This window comes from Megalobrama amblycephala, linkage group LG19 (assembly GCF_018812025.1).
Source record: "Megalobrama amblycephala isolate DHTTF-2021 linkage group LG19, ASM1881202v1, whole genome shotgun sequence".
Taxonomy (NCBI): Eukaryota; Metazoa; Chordata; class Actinopteri; order Cypriniformes; family Xenocyprididae; genus Megalobrama; species Megalobrama amblycephala.
Genome location: NC_063062.1, coordinates 3306663 through 3327937, shown reverse-complemented (window position 1 = coordinate 3327937; position 21275 = coordinate 3306663). Strand labels below are relative to the sequence as shown.

General features: G+C 38.8%; 1 protein-coding gene across 12 annotated transcripts in view; it reads left to right on the top strand.

Moving 5' to 3' along the window:
* The window catches only part of plekha7a (pleckstrin homology domain containing, family A member 7a), a 108329-nt gene that overhangs the window by 32101 nt on the left and 54953 nt on the right, over positions 1-21275 (top strand). For 10 of the 12 annotated variants that reach the window (XM_048167974.1, XM_048167966.1, XM_048167973.1 and 7 more), the window contains one exon: positions 17461-17544. In XM_048167974.1, the coding sequence (XP_048023931.1) occupies positions 17461-17544 (84 nt within the window). Of the gene's footprint in view, positions 1-12204; positions 12349-17460; positions 17545-21275 lie in introns of those variants that run through there. The other 2 variants (XM_048167976.1, XM_048167975.1) reach the window with 2 other exon arrangements.

Below are 21275 nucleotides of genomic sequence, written 5' to 3'. Positions count from 1 at the left end.
CTCTGGCCTCAGTGGACCTCCGCCTCTGCTTTTACTTCAGACATCAAGTATCAGTTTTATGCAGCTCAACAACATCAGTAAAGCAATGAGGAATATGAACAGACTCAAAGCAGCTCAATTAGATGTGCTATGCTTTCTTTTTTTTGACTCCCTTCACGCCTTCTGGGCTCCTTATCAGAGTTTAACAAATCTGCAGCCACAAGTGCCAACTGTTTTTCTAAGATAAATGCTAATAGGTTTCAAACTGTGTTTTGCATATGCTTGCTCTTAGGCTACACATTTGAAGATTCATCTTTTGTCCTTGACAAGTCTGTCTGCTTGTTTGTTTTTCCGGTCACATTTACCGAATTTTCATGGTTGAAATTGAGCCGTTTTAATAGGTATCTTGCACAATTGCAAATTTCACTTGAGGGCGAAAGATTTCCTCGTGCAGATTTCACATCGGGTTTAAGTTGATCAAGTCCAAGTTGACCAACAGAAAGCTGCTCGGTTTGAAAGAGTATTGAGCTGTTTCCATCCACCTATTTTTATACAAATCTTAGGATGTATCACATAAAAAACGCTAGATGTAAATGACAAGATGCACATCAATTCTAAAAAATGTGCATAAAAACCCTCAATGCGCAACAAAAAAATATTTTCTGTTGGGGTGGGAAGGCAAAACTAGTCTAACCGGCGGATCAGTTTCATCGCACAGCATCTCAAATGTTGGTTTGATCATTCTGAAATGCCTGAGCCAAAGTCTGTCATCAGGATGATTTGGTTTAATTCCCTCCCAGAAGCATCTCCCATGATTGCATTCACAAACACCAGCATCCGAACGCAAGATAACATGACAGCGTTTATTTCATTTCGTCTGCGTCGGCACAGGTAATCTATGATGTACAAAAAAGTGGCTTCAAATATTGCAGCAACTTTCAGTTTCATTAGTGACAATTTTGTTCTCTTGAACACATGGGATGGAAATGCTGCTTTATTTGCAAATATTTTATGTGATATTCCAATTTTGTGCAAATTTTTTTTTTGGAAACGGCTACTTTGTTTGTCAACAGAATTTTAGCCAAAATTTCACTAATGTGAAAAACCTTAAAGGGTTAGTTCACCCAAAAAATTTAAAAATCCTGTCATTAATTACTCACCCTCATGTCATTCCAAAACCGCAAGACTTTCATTCATCTTCGGAACACAAATGAAGATCCTTTTGATGAAATCAGAGAGTTTCTGTCCCTCCATTGACAGCTACACAAGTACACTTCAAAAAGTTCATAAAGAGATCGTAAAACTAATCCATATGAATTGAGCGGTTTAGTGAATGCAGTGAATTAATGATTTTGAATGAATTTAGGCTTTTATTCACATATTCATCAACTCACACATCAGATAAACGGAAGCTCAAGCATTTGCTTGACATGCGAGAACCAATGAGGTTCATTCTCGTGGGCCCTATTTTAACGATCTAAACGCAAAGTGTAAAGCGCACGGCGCAGGTGCACTCAGGGCGTGTCCAAATCCACTTTTGCTATTTTAACGACGGAAAAACGGTCCGTGCGCCGGGGCGCATTTTTGAAATGGGTTGTCCCTATTCTCTTAATGAGTAATGGACGTAACGTTCAATAAACCAATCAGAGTGTCATCTCCCATTCCCTTTAAAAGCGAGATGCGCTCGCGCCATGGCGGATTGCTATTTACATGGCGGAATTTGTTGGCGGAAAAGCTGAACCGATCTGCTCGTGCGCAAAGTTAAAGTCAGTTAATATATATGTGTGTGTGTTTATTGGCACGATTGTTCAATTAATTAGCCAATTTCGTTCATCATTATAAGTAGTAATAGGCTGAATTGAAAATAGGTAGCCTAATTCTAATACACGCAATGACTATTCATCATTACATTTTTATATTTATGTAGCCTACACAATAATATTCTTTTACACTGTAATCCTTTTGTTTTTAATATTTGGCATGTTTGTGTGATGCGCATCCCTGTGTGTAATAAGCAAAGTCAACGCACACTGTGGACGCGCCCAGAGGCGCAGTTTCTACCAACGCGCTCTAACAAAAAAATATTGCGCCATTGACTTTAGACCAGGTTTGAGTTGGTCTATGGCACAGTCTATTTTCAGCTCCTTAAAATAGCAATGCGCCGGCAATGCACCTGAACACACCTCTTTTTTAGACCAGCACGCCCATGGGCGCACTAACTGGCGCAAATGCATTTACTAATTTAAGGACGTGGTGCTGAACGGGAAAACGCGAACGGCGCTGGATGCAAACTAGCAAACACACTTGCGCTGCGCCTTACGTCGCATTGCGCCGGGTGTATTATAGGGCCCCGTGTGTTACGCAGCACATTTGCAACGCAACAATGAGGTTTGTTCTCGCACTTCAAGCAGATTCATTTGAGCTTCTGTTTGTTCGCTGATCAATGTTTATATGTGAATGATAGGGCTGTGACAAATTTGCTTCTCGATTCGTGGATCGATTCTCTGAACGCCTCACGATTCTCTCTCGAATCAATTCTGAGCTTAGTTTTTAACAGCAGATGGCGCTCTAGGCTAGTTTTTAAATGCACACTCAAATGCTCATGAAGAAGAGCGCTCGTGCATTCGGCTGAGTCTGAGAATGTATTTGCACCTCAGAATGCTTTTATGACTCGTGATTAATGTACACAGCCCACTGCAAACACCCTTGTAATTCGCTTCAACCTTTTCGAACTTTATGAATGAATATTTTATAGAAGGTTCAAGTATTGTGTGTAAGGAATTGGAAGCAAGCAGAGACATTCTGAAGTACATTCTTTACATTCTAAAGTATCTAGTGCCATCTGCTGTTAAAAACTAAGCTCAGAATCGATTCAAGAGAGAATCGCGATGCATTCAGAAAATCTCAGAAACGATCCAGAATCATTTTTCGATTCGCGATGCATCGATTTATTTTCCCAGCCCTAGTGAATAAAAGCTTAAATTACATCTTTTCATTATATAAAGTGATCAAGCAAATTTGGACTAAATCGCTCAATTCATATGGATTAGTTTTACTCTTACTCTTCTACTCTACGTCTCTTTATGAACTTTTTGAAGTGTCAAAGTGGTAGTTATGTAGCTGTCTATGGAGGGTCAGAGAGCTCTCAGATTTCATCACAAATATCTTAATTTGGGTCTTACGGGTTTGGAACGACATGAGGTGAGAAATTATGACAGAATTTTCATTTTTGGGTGAAGTATCACTTTAAGACTTATAGGGAAAAAATAAAAATCCTGTAGAATTATATTTCTAGATCATAACTCTGCCAGTGGCACATTTTATTCAGAAAGTATAAAAATCTAGTTTAATTTCTCATTCTGAAGATGTCACATAAAGTATCATGATTGATAATGGCAATATGCTGTCAGGACAGATATTTCAGTATTTTTTAAATAATGATGGATCACTGAGAAGGAGATTCTGCCATAGAGTTTGGCTTAGGAATTAAAATACAAATTGGGCCAGAAATTGCAGACAGCCTGATCCTGGAAAACAAAATGACAGCATACACACATTGCTGTATTTTTATGCAAATTAAGATGAGTTAGTTACAGAATGTTCATTTAAAGATTACTTATTATATTAAACATAAGAATGTTTTTTTAGATGTATTAACAAATATTGACAACAGATGAAACGTAGTTCCAGATGAGAACTACAATAACATACTCTTTAATCCGTTAACCTGCATAACAGGTCAATCCAGTTTGTCCAGTTGGGCGATGTCAGTGTTCAAGTTAAGTTGCTTTACATGTCATTTGAATACTCATCAGAGCAATTCTGTTTACACTCAACCGCTCTTCTGTCAAAGTTTAACGTTCCCATGACTTGTCGGGTTCACTGAAATTTGATATGAGATTACAGCAAAAGACCGAGAAAGGGATGTTCCCACACTTGAAATAGGACAAGTTTCCTGTATTGTCCTTTTACACCCAAAGTCAATTATCTTTGCACCTATAGCAGATGTACTTCTTTGTAACAATATAAATGGTGTTGTTTTCTTCTCACTTTTTGTTAGTTAAGATGTTACACAATGTTCCACCCACGTCAATTAAGGTATATATTTTTGAGAGTATCTTAAATGATGTACAGAGTGTCTTTAATTTGAATTCAGTATATATTACTGACTGATTAAGAAGTGATTCATTTAATCATATATTCTATATTTTGCTCTCAATGTCTTTTAGTCACTGCTCAGATAGCAATATTGCACTCAAGACGCAATATTCAGAAAGTATTGACAAAAGGATTACCTTTATGCGTTCTCTCTCAATACCAGTGACGAGTGAGAGGACTCATTGGTTAATCTCATTTCCCCAGACGTCTGAGCTATTGAATTTCCTGATATTTCTCTTCTGCTGGTGTTCTGAGGTGAAGGAGGCTTGTGAATTACTTCTGACATCAGAGACAGGAAGAGACAGTGGTTTGCATAATAACAGCAGGGTTAGAAAGTTAATTGAAAAGACCTTTTGAACCTTGATTCATCCAGAGGAGCCATTTCTAAAATTCTCTGTTCAATATAATGTGCTGGAATCCTACAAAGGAAAAATAATTGAAAGAATCCCATTTCTACCCTTGTGAATTTTAACTGGTGGACTTTTAAAGATCTGCTTGTTCCGTTTGCGTTTGATCAGAGGTCATTGGAAACCAGGATATCGCTTGCCTGATTCAAACTATGTTGGCTTCAAGTTAAAGATGATACATATTCATTAGTGTTGTCATAAATATTGATTTTTCGACGCATATAGATTCTGAATATCTGAAACCGTTTCAATACAATTTTCCACAGTATCGATACATTACCATGCTGGAAATTTTACGTTCTCAGAATGTCCCCATTGGTGTCAAGTAGCGTTCCCAGAACGTTCCGAGACGGTCACGATGTTCTTTAAAGGGTTGGGGGATGTTATTTGGCGGACCTTCGCAGAACATTCAGGATGGTCTCTGAATGTTTAGGGGACCATATTTTATTTGGAAATGTGATGTTCCCAGAATGTTCTCAGAAATTCCCCACTGGTGTCAAGGACGTCGCCTGGTAACTAGGGATGTCCCGATCAGGTTTTTTTGCCCTCGAGTCCGAGTCCGAGTCATTTGATTTTGAGTATCTGCCGATACCGAGTCCTGATCCTATACTTCTATAATACATCAAAAAAAGAATAAAGAAGAGCGAAAAAAAAAAACAGATCCAGGACGTTCCTTATTTTTTATTTAATTACAAACAGAGCACTTCTGTGAGGTAGCTTGAACAATCAAGTAATAAATAACATAAATTGTTCACTTCACTTCACTTTAGTGCAACAGTAAATATAAAAAAGGCTAATATAAAAACAAATATATTTGGTTTGATTTGGGTATGCTGCAGTCTGTGTAATAACTAAAATAATGTTTATATATATCATATTTTCTGGCTAGTTTACTTTAGTTTTTTATAATACACCATACTTTAACCCAAACTGAATAATAAAAAACAAGTTTAAATGGGTAAATCTTCTATTATTATTTTTGATTCTTAATTTTCTTTTCTGTCATACTCAAATTCTTGTTAAAACACATTAGACATGCGTATTGTGTGCATTTTGAACACTTTTTGTTTGAAATTATATTTATTTTGTCCATCAAAAGTGTGCTTTCACTTTAATTATGCGTCAGCAGCGCAGCGTGTGTCTCAATCAGCTCCCTAGTTCAGTAGTTAGGGCACTGATCAGGGTATCAGCCACATTCACTTTCATTATATACTGATTCACGACCTAAAGAGCTAGGGAGCTGATTGAGACACAGGGATAGACTCGGTGCCGAGACGATCGCAGCACTGCTGCTTACGCGACGCTCCTGCCTGACGCTTTACGAGCTGCTCCTGCTGCCTGTGTGAATGCATCCGTTGGTTGACATGCACGCTGAAAAAAATATGCGCTACTCACGCGCCGCTTACGCTTGCAGTGTGAAACAGGCCTAACTCTGTGCCACCGCATCACTATAGATGTGTTAAAAATAATGAGAATATATATACATATATATCCGAGTCCTGATCGGGAGGTAACGTCATAGACAGTAAAAGAAATGGACACAGCGACCCCATTGGAACTCAATTGAGACAAGTGAAGCCCATTTTTAGCGATTTTTAGCACTTCCGTTTCTGACGCGCAGACTCAAACTAAGCTTGATGACGTCCGCAACCTGTCTGACAGATGTAAAACTTCTAGTAGCTGTGCGTGCAAACTGCCATCGTTAATCTTGCAGAGACGGCGAGCTTGAGCGGGGAGTTCTTTGGCGTGAGTGAGCAGGAGTAAGTATTCTGATTAATTAGTTTGTATAGTATTTTAAAATGTAACGCCAGTACGCCAAATTAAGATAATCTCCCCGATTGCCTGCGAGCTTCTCCTCCTGTCTGTACGGTAATTTCTCTACTGTGCGACAGAGAGTCGAGTGGTTATGACGCTATCTACGTTTCTACGGGGCCATAATGTAACATAGAAGGTAATGGAGCCCTTTATACATTGTCGTGTATCTTTGGAAATAAATAATGGACAAATGGAGTCTTTAAACGCCTCAGATGTAAAGTTATTCACTGTCAAAGTGACGCCAAAATGAATGGGAGTCAATGGGATGCTAACGCAAGTGAAGTTCTGCTACAAGATGGCAGCACGCGGCCGACTTCAACTTCCGGTCGACTTCCTTGGGCACTGGGTAACGTCCGATTCCGATCGAGTCTGAAACCACATGATCGGGCCCGATTTCCGATCACGTGATCGGATCTGGACATCCCTACTGGTAACGTTCCCAGAACGTTCCGAGACGGTCACGACTCACGATGTGGAGTTCTTTAAAGGGTTGGGGGACGTTATTTGGTGGACATTGGCATTCAGGGTGTTCTTGGAACATTTAGGGGACCATATTTTATTTGGTAATGTGATGTTCCCAGAACGTTCTCAGAACTTCCCTGCAAGTGTCAAGGACGTCTCCTGGTAACATTCTCAGAAAGGTCAGAGACGGTCACAATGTGGAGTTCTTTTAAGGGTTGGGGGACGTTATTTGGCGGACCCTCACGGAACATTCAAGATGTTCTGGGAATGTTTAGGTGACCAATACTTGGATATTCCCTTTAGGTCTCTTATTTTATTTTTATTTTTTTAAATTTTTTTTTTATGTTATTTTTTGGTCCTATTTAGGTCCTTCCATCACATTTACTAAATGTTTTCAGAACCTTTAGTAACATTACAGGAACCTGTTTGTAACGTTCTTATGTGACCATAAAATAACCAAAATGGACGGGACCTGATTTTGTCAATTGGGAATTGATTGGTCGTTGTGATTTGACTGAGGGTTTAGTCTTTAAGAAATAAAGTCTTTACTATTGTAATTTTGCTACTGTGAAGTAAAATAATGAATATACTTATAATGAAATATAATTTTTTTTTATTTTACAGTGCAGTTCTATTACAATAGTAATATATTTCTGTCTTTGAAATTTTAGTAGTATTATTTTTTTCATTTGTTTTTTTTAGCTGATATTAACATTTCTAAAAGCATATGAAAGTGACTTCTTATTCCAGTGTTGTTTATCCTCCCTGATTCATCTTCTTTTTGATCCCTCTTGCATTTTCCTCTCTCCAGTGATCCGCCTCTCTGACTGTCGCAATCGATTTTGAAGATAAGAAGCCTTCAAAGTCTCATTGCATGCTGCCAAAAATCTCCAAGCTGCATGATGGATTACGTCAAATTGCCATCTATATTTATCTGTGAATGAGCTCAGTTTGTGACAGCTTATTGATGCCTCTATATCAAATGGCAGGATGTAAAACAGACATTAACTGAGATAAGTGTCTTGGGTCGACCAATGAAGATATAAATCTGTGCCATATAGCCTCTCAAATTGTAGTCATATTCAGAATATGATGCAAAATAAGTCTTTTAATGAACTTTTCCTTGATACTGAACAGATTGCTCTTCATCTTTGTCTTTGAAGACAGATAAATGGAGAGCTTTTCCATCTCATGGCTCTCAGAGAGGTCATTGACCTGATAGTTGAAGTGGCTTTTCCATGTCATCTCCAGGGTTACTGACTGTCTGATAAGCATTTTGAAGGTTGAGAAAGTTTGACCCAACACACCCTGAATACTGCTGTCAGGCTCTTAAATTTTGAATGTAGCAACATTAAAGCACAATTGGACACAATTAGGGCTTGGCTATACATCAAATATTAGCAATATTATCACAATATCACAAATATCGGGATCATTTTAAAAGTTTACCTTATAAAGTAAGGCAATTTCACTCATCTTTTTCATCTCTTGTAACAATAGCTGCTATCCAGATCTTGTATTTTTCATGGGGGCAAAAATCAGCTTTTTAAATTATTCCAAAGCAAATGTAAAAATATTGAGATATATATTGAATAATATCTGTTTTTCTTCTCACAAGAATGACAGCTGATAGGCTGCTGCTTTCAAAGTTTTTATTTTGTTAATTTAGTAAAAAAAAACAGTATGCGATCACTAGATTTTTTTTCAACTGTGTTTTGCAGTAAAATATTGAATATTGTCAAAAAATTTCATCTCACAGGAATGATGGGTGATACACCGTCAAAGGTTTCTATTTACAACAGCGTTGAGCACTGCAGCCAATCACAAACATGTCTGTTAAGCACGTGAATAGCAATGGCAATCAGTGGTGTTTAAAGGTGCCCTAGAACGTTCTTTCACAAGATGAAATACATTATAAGTCTAAGGTGTGTCCTGAATGTGTCTGTGAAGTTTCAGCTCAAAATACTCCATAGATTTTTTTTAATTAATTTTTTTAACTGCCTATTTTGAGGCATAATTAACTATGCACCGATTCAGGCTGCGGTCCCTTTAAATCTTGCGCTCCCTGCCCCGCCCCCTCGACTATAATACAGTGCATAAACAAAGTTCACACAGCTAATATAACCCTCAAATGGATCTTTACAAAATGTTCATCATGCATGCTGTATGCATGCTTTGGATCATGTGAGTATAGTATTTATTTGGATGTTTACATTTGATTCTGAATGAGTTTGATAGTGCTCCGTGGCTAAAGCTAACATTACACACTGTTGAAGAGATTTATAAAGAATGAAGTTGTGTTTACGCATTATACAGACTGCAAGTGTTTAAAAATGAAAATAGCGACGGCTCTCTTGTCTCCGCGAATACAGTAATAAACGATGGTAACTTTAACCAAATTTAACAGTACATTAGCAACATGCTAACGAAACATTTAGAAAGACAATTTACAAATATCACTAAAAATATCATGTTTTCATGGATCATGTCAGTTATTATTGCTCCATCTGCCATTTTTCGCTATTGTTCTTGCTTGCTTACCTAGTCTGATGATTCAGCTGTGCACAGATCCAGACGTTAATACTGGCTGCCCTTGTGTAATGCCTCGATCATGGGCTGGCATATGCAAATATTGGGGGCGTACATATTAATGATCCCGACTGTTACGTAACAGTCGGTGTTATGTTGAGATTTGCCTGTTCTTCAGAGGTCTTTTAAACAAATGAGATTTATATAAGAAGGAGGAAACAATGGTGTTTGAGACTCACTGTATGTCATTTCCATGTACTGAACTCTTGTTATTCAACTATGCCAAGGTAAATTCAATTTTTCGTTCTAGGGCACCTTTAAGTCAATCAGTAAAAGGTCTTATGTTTTCAGCTGTTATTGATTTGAATTCTGAGTTCTACATGATCGCAATCCCTTTCGTTATAACCAACTAAGTGTAAACACAATGTAAATAAGAGATTAATTGTGCAGTGTAGACAGTTTCATTGATTATAATGGAGGTTTTTGCAAGAGTGATTACAAAAGGAGCGCTCTTGGTTCGTTTTCTAATATATAATTCACAATTTCAATAAAAGTTTTATTTTTTTATGGAACTAACTACACACTGCACTACAAACATATTTAAGATTGAATCTGAAAAACTTGTTTTGTTGTTGCAACAACCTTAAATTTTGGTAGGAAGATTGTATAATTTTCTTCAGATTTCATTTTTGTATTGGTACATTTTTATAAATAAATAAAACCGTAAGTGAACAGTAGATAATTTTTTTTCAGTGTTGACTTTGAAATGCAAAAATATTGAGATATAAATTAAATAGTCAAAATTTGGAAAAACAATCTAGAGATATCACCCAGCCCTAGACTCAAGGTCATAGACTTGAGTTTCACTTAAATTGTTCCTTAAATAGCTCTTCTGTGTCCTTTTTCTGAGTAGAACTTCAATTTCAGTAAATACGTGACCTGCTGTCTATAGACTGTCTCTGTCTGAGAGAATTGTAGCATTTTTATGCTAAATGTGGCGTCCCATTTCATAGAGCTTCTTCCTACTCGGTCGTTATTGCATACACATTGCTGACAGCAAAATTTTCATTACCTTTCCAATGACAGATTTAATAAGTAATCTGTTGGTGGGAATTTTCTCATGAGGGACAAAACAGTTGGTATAGCCTAACTATGCAACAGCTGGCGCTGAATGGATTATGGTTACGATGAACAGTTTTGACAAAAAGACAAGGTACAGTATAGCTTGTCATTGCATTTCTTAACAGACATTTTCCTATAAAAAACAAATGTGAACAAATCATGTTGCTGGTACTATGAAAACTCATACTAGGATTGATGGGACTCTCAGCTCCTGTTACGAGAGAGATGGCATAACTTGGCGTATTTTAATTTATCCTCTCCGGCAGCTACTTATTTATAGATACAATCGGGGCCCAGCTACATTTTCATTAGTGTCCATGCTCTATTCTTATTACACTGCTTGGCAGGTCTCAAGAGCCTAAGTCTGGCTGCATCCCAGCATTCTATTACAAAGTGTCTTGTGAATACAGCATCAATATCTTTTGTGTACCAGTGAAACAAATCTGAAACTTCCCTAGCCAATGTACAAGTACATTTAGCTGCTTTTATTGGTGTCCATCCATCCATCTACAACTTTTTGTAGACTTTGTTTTGTAAACTTTAAGCAACCATTCACACAGAATGCATTTTTCCATTCCACTGCGCTGATTTTCCATTGCTTTTCTATGTAATCATGCGCTAGACGGATGTATTTGACCATTGTACTGACATTATATTTGCCTGAATGCATTCAGCAGTTCCAAATTCTGTGTAGTTCAGCTATACTAACTGGCACTAAAACGATAATTTTAGTGATATAATTTTCCTCGATAAAATTATAACAAAAGTTACATAAATGTTTGATATAATGTTTATGTGCTAAAAGCGGAACGAAACAGCACTGGTCATTTGAACCGTGCCACACTGACCATTTATCAGCTTGGCTCAAATGGCAGTGCAGCGTGAGCTTACTAGAACAGATGTGTTTATTCGCTGGTCTGTCTCAATCATGTGACCACTACCCCGCGACAGGGTCATGGGAGGCCGAGGCTCAGTGATGCACATGGGGAGCGAAGGCTGGCCCGTGTGGTCCGATCCAACAGACGAGCTACTGTAGCTCAAATTGCTCAAGAAGTTAATGCTGGTTCTGAAAGAAAGGTGTCAGAATACGCAGTGCATCACAGTTTGTTGCGTATGGTGCCGTAGACCAGTCAGGGTGCCCATGCTGACCCTTGTCCACCACTGCTGAAAGTGCCAACAGTGGGCATGTGAACATCAGAACTGGACCACGGAGCAGTGGAAGAAGGTGGCCTGGTCTGATGAATCACGTTTTCTTTTACATCACGTGGATGGCCGGGTGCGTGTGCGTCGCTTACCTGGGGAACACGTGGCACCATGATGCACTATGGGAAGAAGGCAAGCCGGCGGAGGCAGTGTGATGCTTTGGGCAATGTTCTGCTGGGAAACCTTGGGTCCTGCCATCCATGTGGTTGTTACTTTGACACGTACCACCTACCCATGGTAGTGAGGTGCTATATGCGTGCATGGTTTTACCTATGGTTTTCTAAATGTATTACAATTTGGATGGCCAATAGTTAATTTAATCAATCAGAATATTTAAATCTTACCATATGAGGTTGTTTCACATTTTACAGATGTTACCATTTTACTGTATTTTTTAGTGTATTTTACGAGAAAGAGTGACTAATAACACATGCACAGTTTTTGCGAGCTCTAGCAGCTCTCTTCAGGGGTCGCGTCTCAGCACCGTGACACTGACACAAGACACCACTACACTGCTGGCATTTTACCCTCCCAACCATACGAGACAACTAGACACTCTAAAGCCTGCAACAGAGGCAAAGCACTGAAGCCTAACCGGTGACGAGACAGGTAAACAAAAGCCTGCTGCTATTCTGCAACACTGTATATGGCATCAGAGGGACGCTTATTGATTGTAAGTGGAGACCAGGTCATGTTCACCATTGTGAAAATGCTCTTACTGAAGTAACGGGGTCTTTTTAAGTACGGTTTTATCTTACTGGTAAACAAGCTGTACTGACGTGTTTTCTAAAGGAGATTTCTGCCCGTTTTGCAGAGTGTTATAACAGTGTGAAAATTAGTTAAATTTTAATTAGGCTGTTTAACTGCTTCTGAGAAATGTGAGTTTAAGTTTAACGAAGAAGCTTTCAATGTGACGGAAACTTGATAATGTTAGTCGAACACAAAAATGAAGCTACTCAATAAATCACTGCGCATGCTGTAATATTATATGTTGATATATTAAGTGACTCATTACTGTAAATGATTTTGGCTTCTCTATATGGCAGTAAATTACGTGCTGACCTTGGGTCAGCGTGTGGGATTCTAACTGATTATCTAGTGATTCATTGTTCTCACTGTAATCAAGGGACCTGCATTAAATGTCAGAGGCTGAAATTTGTATTTCGCTTTCTGTAAATTTCAGCATTCTGTGTGATGTGAATGGGAATGACCTTGTCCCAATGAGAGAACCCTTTAAAATGCTTTTCGACCTGTTGCTAGTGTTTAAACACCGCTCATCTGAACATTTTTAAATAGACACCACCTTTACACGTCCATTGAACAAATTAACATTCATTTTGCAGCGTCAAAACATGCCAGCTGGCTTGTGCCAAGCAATATAAAGGCAAAGCTTTCACTTTGGGGTAAATGGTCTGTTCCGTTGAGGGATTGGTGCCTGACACATTTACGCAGTCATCTGACGTGCACTGCTTAGCTGGATATAGCCTTGCATCCTCAGATAAATGAATGCATTTGTATTTATAGTCGTTCTTGCCTTTCACTTGCAGTTTAGCTTGTGTTGTGCCAAGTTTGCTTGAAGGTCTAATCACCGGAAGACTATTATGACCACTTTGACTTCCACTCATCCTGACATTGATTCAGAGAGTTTCAAACTGAAAAGAAACATCAAGTGTGTCTGTGACATCTTTAAAAAACAGTTGACAAGAGACAAGTTACTAAGGGAAATCACCAGACTGTCTGATAAACATTCACTTGCAGCATAATGTCTGGTACACAATGCAGTTTATTTGTAAGGATCGCTCACTTAGACAGGAAAAGACAATCTGATTGACGTGTAAAGCAACTGACTAGTTTAACACTCCAAATAATTACATGGTTTGAGTAGGACAAACTTGAATTAAACAAATTAGTTACTTTCTTTTTCTTTTAAGTTCACAGAACTGATATATTTTAAGTAAACTGAACTGTTTCTTTGTTCATTTAATTTAGCCGAACTTAAAGGTGCTAAAGAGGATGTTTTGTTGTATACATTTTTGCAATATTACTTGAAACTGTCTTTACTAACTGATAAAAGACTATTTATTAGGTGCACTGAAAGGAATAATATTAATATACATCATCTGTGCACGAGGTAGGGCCTTAAAAACATCAGCCAATCCTTTACGCGATCATCGCGTAAACGATTGGCCCTCTAGCTTGTCAATCACTGCCATGACATTCCTTGTGAGAGACGAGCGCGGCTGCTCGCTCCAGTAACTTTCCACACTCCACAGGCGCCGCATGCGATGATTTTGTCAGGAGACAGGAGTAACAACTGCAGATTATGAGTTACCTGCGGTGAGTCCGACATAATGAATCCACTAACACGACACAGCGAATGCCGGTGGTAAACACTCGTGTTCCAATACTCGTGCACGAGTTTTGGGAGGCATTCCCTCGAAATGAGTTGTGAAGGAGGGGGGGTTGTTCTTACACATGCGCTCATTTCAAAAACTCACTAACAGTCTTTGGTTTCTCAGTCGATGAAAAAATCCTCTTTAGCACCTTTAAGTTTAACTGAAACTGGGCTAGGATTTCTATTTCCCAGCATGCTTTGCCTATGGCACCCAAAAGAGAGTGTAAATGCTAAAATTATGTGTTGTATAATGTTTTTGTGCAAGATTATTTTTAAGTGGGAGATTTAGCAGTGATTAATGTTTTGTTATGTTCATTTAGAAGAGTTTCTGTTAATGTGGATTTTTGGAGAGTTACCATCATGGTTGACAAGTGGTGCATAAAGGTATAAATGCTTTATATTGCTGTACTCATTCAGTAAGTGCTATACCATGCTTATGTTAACATGTTGCGCGAGGCAACTGATTGCCTCAAATATTTTGAGTTTTGCCAACTTATTCGGGATTCATTCATCTGAAAAAGATTATACCACAATCACGATTTCAGTTTTGTTTCAATTAATCATGCTGCCCTATATAAATGTATAGGATAAGATGGACAGGAGCTTTGGGTGAGGCAGTGCAGCGAGTGTTTCTGCATGATCACATGAGACTAAACAGGTGTGGTGGTGATTATAGAGATCTGGGGGGCTCCTGTCAAGGATGCACACCATGTTTGTGCACACAAATCCTTTACTTACCACAGGCTGTCAGCCAGAATTGTAAAGAGCTCCATTACCAACAACCGTAAAGCTTACATAGCAGCCGCAACCTGTGTGGCATCTCCATGCAGTGACTTATGGTCTTTAAATATATAAAAGCGACTGGAAAGGAAACAATGCGCTCTGACCTCACCTCTACCTCTCAGTGCCTCTTTGGAAGTGTAAAAGCGTGTTGAGTTCACATGTTTACACTGTTGATTCTGTGTGTTCTTCTGAAGAAATGATGACTTGTGACTTCAAAGCATTCCTGTTTAGATAGGGAGTGTTATACGTTCAAGGTCAGTTCGTGTCCATTTAAAACTGTATTTTAAGGGGGAAAATAATAAATACTCAGTTTTCATAATGCCAAGAATCTGCATTTCATATCTTCTAGTTCTACTCACTTTAAATCATATTTTAATATTAGGAGCTATTTATCTATCTCTTATTCATGGCTCATCTGCCAAGCGTGGGAGATGATGGTACTGACACCAGTTGCTTCGTCTCTCGGGGACCAGTGAGCTTCCTAGGCTCTGCTAAATTAATACAATCTCTAAAGCTGAGTTTTTCCCTGCTCTTCATACAACAGTACAGTGCTTATTCATACTCTTACTGTATGTTGCTTTTAGTTAGATTAAAGACTGTCTGTATACCTCGGTGTCATATTACTGTGAATGGGAGCAACACGGAAAATTGTGCAACAGTCCAGAAGTAAAATTCCCATTCACTTTATAGGGGGATTAATTTTGAAACCTTTAAAAAGGACCTATTATACCCCATTTTACAAGATATAAAATAAGTCTCTGATGTCCCCTGAGTGTGTATGTGAAGTTTTAGCTCAAAGTACCCCACAGATCATTTTTTATTGCATGTTATATCATGCCATTTTTGGGAGTTGAGCAAAAACGCGCCATTTCAGTGTGTGCCCTTTAAACGCAAATTAGCTCCTAAGAGGGCGGAGCTTCAAGAGCTGATTCTCCGGTGTCAGGAGTCAGTCAGGACGCACTATAATGTCAGAAACTGCAAATATATGCTGCATGGAGATAGAACAGGTATAGTTTAGTTTAGTTTAATTACGGTTATAACTTATATTGTCTTCTTCCACTACATTAGTACAAGCCTGTTGTACCGGACCCATCCGAATGATGGCCAAAACTTTACAGATGAGTTTTATGATGTTTATTGTACATCACACAAAAGATGAAGCATCCATTTTCACTCTAGAAAATCACTGTAAGAGCTTAATAAAACACAATGCAAGTGTGCATTCAAATATTATCCATAAACTCTCTCTCTCTCTCTCCCTTGCATTATCATCAACATACACAGCGAAGTACACAGAAACACTTGTTACAACTAACAGTAAACATATAGACCTTATGCCTTTTCTGGTGGTGCTTAGTAAACTGGTAAACTTTATATCCATAAATCAACTCCGATGAACTGTAATAAAGTGCTCTCACCTTCATTACTGCCATATCCAGTATCACTCTGGAGGCTGTAAGCTGGATCACAAACTGATCTAACCTTGAATAACAACTTTTTAGCAAAACCTGTTTTGTATTATCCCTTTGTATTGATATTTGTTCACAAAGCAGTCCGATGTGAAATGATTCACGCAGACATAAACAAATTTCGGTAGAGTTGAGGGAGCATTTTCTTCAAAAACAAAATTAATCCACCTCGTCTTCAATGGCTCAGATTTCGGGAGTAAGAGCTTTGTGGATTAATCCAAGCAGCTACAGAACACCTAAAACACTTGGGAGACATTCTTGTCTGTGCAGCAATGGCGGACTGTGTACAACTCGCTGTGAACTCGCTCAGGGCGGTTCTATGTTAAAACGGCAGTGTCTGTCAACATTCGTGGGCGGGGCCTGTGGCTAATGTGACATCACATTGCCAGGAACCTGCAAACGGCTTGTTCTGAGACACTGCTTATGATTTATGGAGATTAAAAAAAGGAGTGGGTGGATTTTTATCATTATAGGGTGGTTGTGTACACACACTGCCAACACACATTTATGTCCAAACACCATGCAAAAATGAATTTTGCATAATAGGTCCCCTTTAAAGACAGGCTTGTTGTGAGCTATGAGTTTGTTAATCAATGGATATTTGATTTCATACTGCAGTATGCCTCTGATTACATATGAAAGGGTTGTTTTAGAAACAGAATTTCATGAAGCACTTGAATACATAGCAGAGACAATGCCTCTGTTCATATGGCCAGCATATTTCTGCTGTGCAAACATGTCCCCCTCACATGTAACTTGATGTTGATGCAGTTTCTTAAAATAGGCACATTGGACATACATGTCATGCTGACTTTTTTGACCAAACCTCATATCACATTACACTGAGTATAAATCATTTCCAATGATACCTTGCTTACTGAATGTCATGTTTTAGATGGTTTTTGGTTTTATACAGTTGTTAGTCACTGGCTACTGTCTCAAATGTGAAAACAACCTGATTAAAGAGGCAAAACAACACTGATTGTCACTGGTGTGTGTGATTCATTTTGATGGACGTGTCTGGGAAAATCTAAGGCTGTGATTATGCTGACGTTCAGTTGGTGATATGTGTTTTTGCTTCAGGGAAGCATAATAATCATGCTAATGCGATGCTGCTTTGTTTTTGTCTTATCTGCAGCCATAACCAAAGGACGACTACATTCATACATCCAGTGACAGGCCAAATCTCTGCTGAGAACACTGATTTCAGACTTCAGGACCAGTAAGTATTGCTTTTTGACATTGCTTATAGTGAAGGTTGACTACTAGGTCATTTCTGATTCAGTTATATTTATGTCCTGTCTCAAACTAGCAGCCCAGATCTTGAATTTAGTCTCTAATAACACAGATTATATAATGAGACCTCATATACTTTTCCGACAGTAATCAACTCGGGCCATCCGATCTTGTGCTCCATGTCAGTAAGGCACAGTATGTAAGTTTCGACGATAAGAGGTCGCTTATTCAAAACGGTAACAAAGGTGCAGCTTGATGATGCCGTGAATGCGTGTGGAATCATGGGAGTTGTCATTTTCACCTCCACATCAGTAACAGGCGATGCAATGACACATATATTTACATTATCCCAAATGTTTCCAACAACAGCCCAAGTCAATAAAATATATAGCATTGTTCTAGAGGTTTTTGGATATTTTAATGAAAAATATCTTACATATTCTGCTTTTAAGCATGAGTGAATTGCATATGGGACCAAACTAATTACAGCAGCATTTTCTCTCAAAACGGTGTTTAGTGATTAAATCTGTAAAGGGTAATTAAGTCTGTAAAGGGTTTAAATAATAAATGACAGGGAACTTTTGTCAAATTTGACCTGGCAGGGGTTTAAATAGTAGCATTAACTACTATTAATAAATCCAAAAGCTCCTTTTTTTTTTAGTTTATAGACTTGTATCAGTTGTTAACTAGGATTATTTGCTACTTTGATATTTTAGACTATCCATCAAGATTTTGCAGTCAGTATTATTTCTTTTTAGATAGAAATTAATACTTTTATTTAGCAAAGATGCATAAAATTGATCAAAAGTGGTCAGTAAAAAGTTTTGCAAAACATTGAAATTAAAATTTCAAATAAATGCTGGTCATATTTTTTTATAAATCCTGGGAAAATAATTGTCATGGTTTCCACAAAAACATTAAGCAGCTCATTTGCTATCAACATTGATAATAAGAAATGTTTCCCGAGCAGCAAATCAGCATATTAGAATGATTTCTGAAGGATCATGTGACACTGAAGACTGGAGTAATGATGCTGAAAATTCAGCTTTGATCACAGGAATAAATTGCATTTTAAAATATATTAAAATAGAAAACAGTTATTTTAAATTGTAGTAATATTTTACAATATTTTCCCTTACTCATGATCTATATGTTGGCAGAAGCATAACTGGAAGGATACAGCTGGTTTAGGTATCACATGTCTCCACTGGCATTTGTCAATAGTCTCGCACTTTATAGTTCCCCTCTTGGTGCCATCAAGCTGTAACTTATATTACAGCTGTCGGTTTTCTCAAAAGTGCACGCAGATCACTTGGGGTGTTATGCTCTTCATCAAAAATGACTTGTACAGGAAAATGTATCGTAATGCTTTCACTCACAACAAAATTCTGGGCTGTTTCATTTTATGCTTTTAAGAGATACAGCAAAACCTTTCAGGTTATGTTAGGGAGCTCCATAATAACATTACACAATCCAACAGCTCCATGTTTGAGAATGACCTGGCATTAGATCTGCCCACCGGTCTTATCTAACTTGGATCTCTCTAAAAGCAGCTCATATTAGCGCGTATATCACAAAAGACTGGGTCTCTCTTAGCATCTGAGTGTGAGCGGGAGGCCGTATTCTCCTGCCACATCCTAATGGATGCATCTCATTAACAGCTGTGTGGGTGCACGAGGCTTTCTGAGAACCACAGGTTATGTGTCGTTGGCTGTTAATGTATCAGCCTGGGCACATGTTGGAAAGAACTAGTATGTGCTGTGGGGCTTATATAATAACTGAACTACTATACATTATGCAAAGTATGATGACAGACTGTGCTGGACACTTTTGACACTTATTTATAAATATACCGACCGCGATATCAAGTCGGTACTGACATTTTAAAAATGTGATGCTTTGAGCGCTGTTGATCGGATTTGTAAACACCTCTGATTGGCCTTTGTGTTCACACACTCAACATATATGTCTGTGATTGGCTACAGTGATCAACACGGTCCGCTGATAGACGCCTGCTTTCAAACGCTTCCGCTTTCAAAACGCTTTTAAATTCAAACACTATTTATAAGTATCATTTCACTCATCAAACTATTATTTTTTTGAGACTTTGGTGTAGAACTCATTTTTGCCACAGACATTTAGTATGCTATTACTTTTCTAAGCGATCATACAATTTTCATCTGGTGGAAAACAAACAATTACGTTCCATGGACTTACACTGATGAGCCAAATCGTGACACCTGCCTAATATGCTGTTGGTCCTCTGTATGCTGCCAAAACAGCGCCAATCTGCCGAGGCTTGAACTCTACCAGGCCCCTGAAGGTGTCCTGTGGTATCTGGCACAAAGACGGTAGCAGTAGATCGTTCAAGTTCTGTAGTTTGCGAGGTGGAGCCTCTGTGGATTGAACTTGCTGGCCCAGCACATCCCACAGATGCTCGATTGGACTGAAATCTGGGGAATTTGGAGGCCAGAGCAACACCTTAAACTCTTTATCATGATCCTCAATCCATTTCTGAACAATGTGTGCAGTGTGGCAGGTGCATTATCCTGCCGAAAGAGGCCGCTTCCACCAGGGACACCATTATTATAAATAGGTGTACCTGGTCTGCAACAATGAGTGCACCCTCATAATGCGATTTTTGGCAATATTGCGATTAAACTTTACCTCATGTAAACTCAATTCTTTGATCAAACGAATGCGATTAAGCTCATAATCGTAGTAACCATAATCACATTAGACTAGGTGGTGTATGCCGATTTTAATCGCAATAAACAGGCATGTAAACACCTTAATCGCATTATTCCCGCTCTGACCAAAGTGCACATGAAGGTTTTCGTCCAGGATATCCCTGTACTTGGCCGCATTCATCTTTCCCTCGATTGCAACCAGTCGTCCTGTCCCCTGCAGCTGAAAAACACCCCCACAGCATGATGCTGCCACCACCATGCTTCACTGTTGGGACTGTATTGGACAGGTGATGAGCAGTGCCTGGTTTTCTCCACACATACCGCTTAGAATTAAGGCCAAAATGTTCTATCTTGGTCTCATCAGACCAGAGAATCTTATTTCTCACCATCTTGGCAAACTCCATGCAGGCTTTCATGTGTCTTGCACTGAGGAGAGGCTTCCCTCGGGCCACTCTGCCATAAAGCCCCGACTGGTGGAGGGCTGCAGTGATGGTTGACTTTCTACAACTTTCTCCCATCTCCCGACTGCATCTCTGGAGCTCAGCCACAGTGATCTTTGGGTTCTTCTTTACCTCTCTCACCAAGGCTCTTCTCCCCCGATAGCTCAGTTTGGCCGGACGGCCAGCTCTAGGAAGGGTTTTGGTCGTCCCAAACGTCTTCCATTTAAGGATTATGGAGGCCACTGTGCTCTTAGGAACCTTAAGTGCAGCAGAAATGTTTTTGTAACCTTGGCCAGATCTGTGCCTTGCCACAATTCTGTCTCTGAGCTCTTCAGGCAGTTCCTTTGACCTCATGATTCTCATTTGCTCTGACATGCACTGTGAGCTGTAAGGTCTTATATAGACAGGTGTGTGGCTTTCCTAATCAAGTCCAATCAGTATAATCAAACACAGCTGGACTCAAATGAAGGTGTAGAACCATCTCAAGGATGATCAGAAGAAATGGACAGCACCTGAGTTAAATATATGAGTGTCACAGCAAAGGGTCTGAATACTTAGGACCATGTGATATTTCAGTTTTTCTTTTT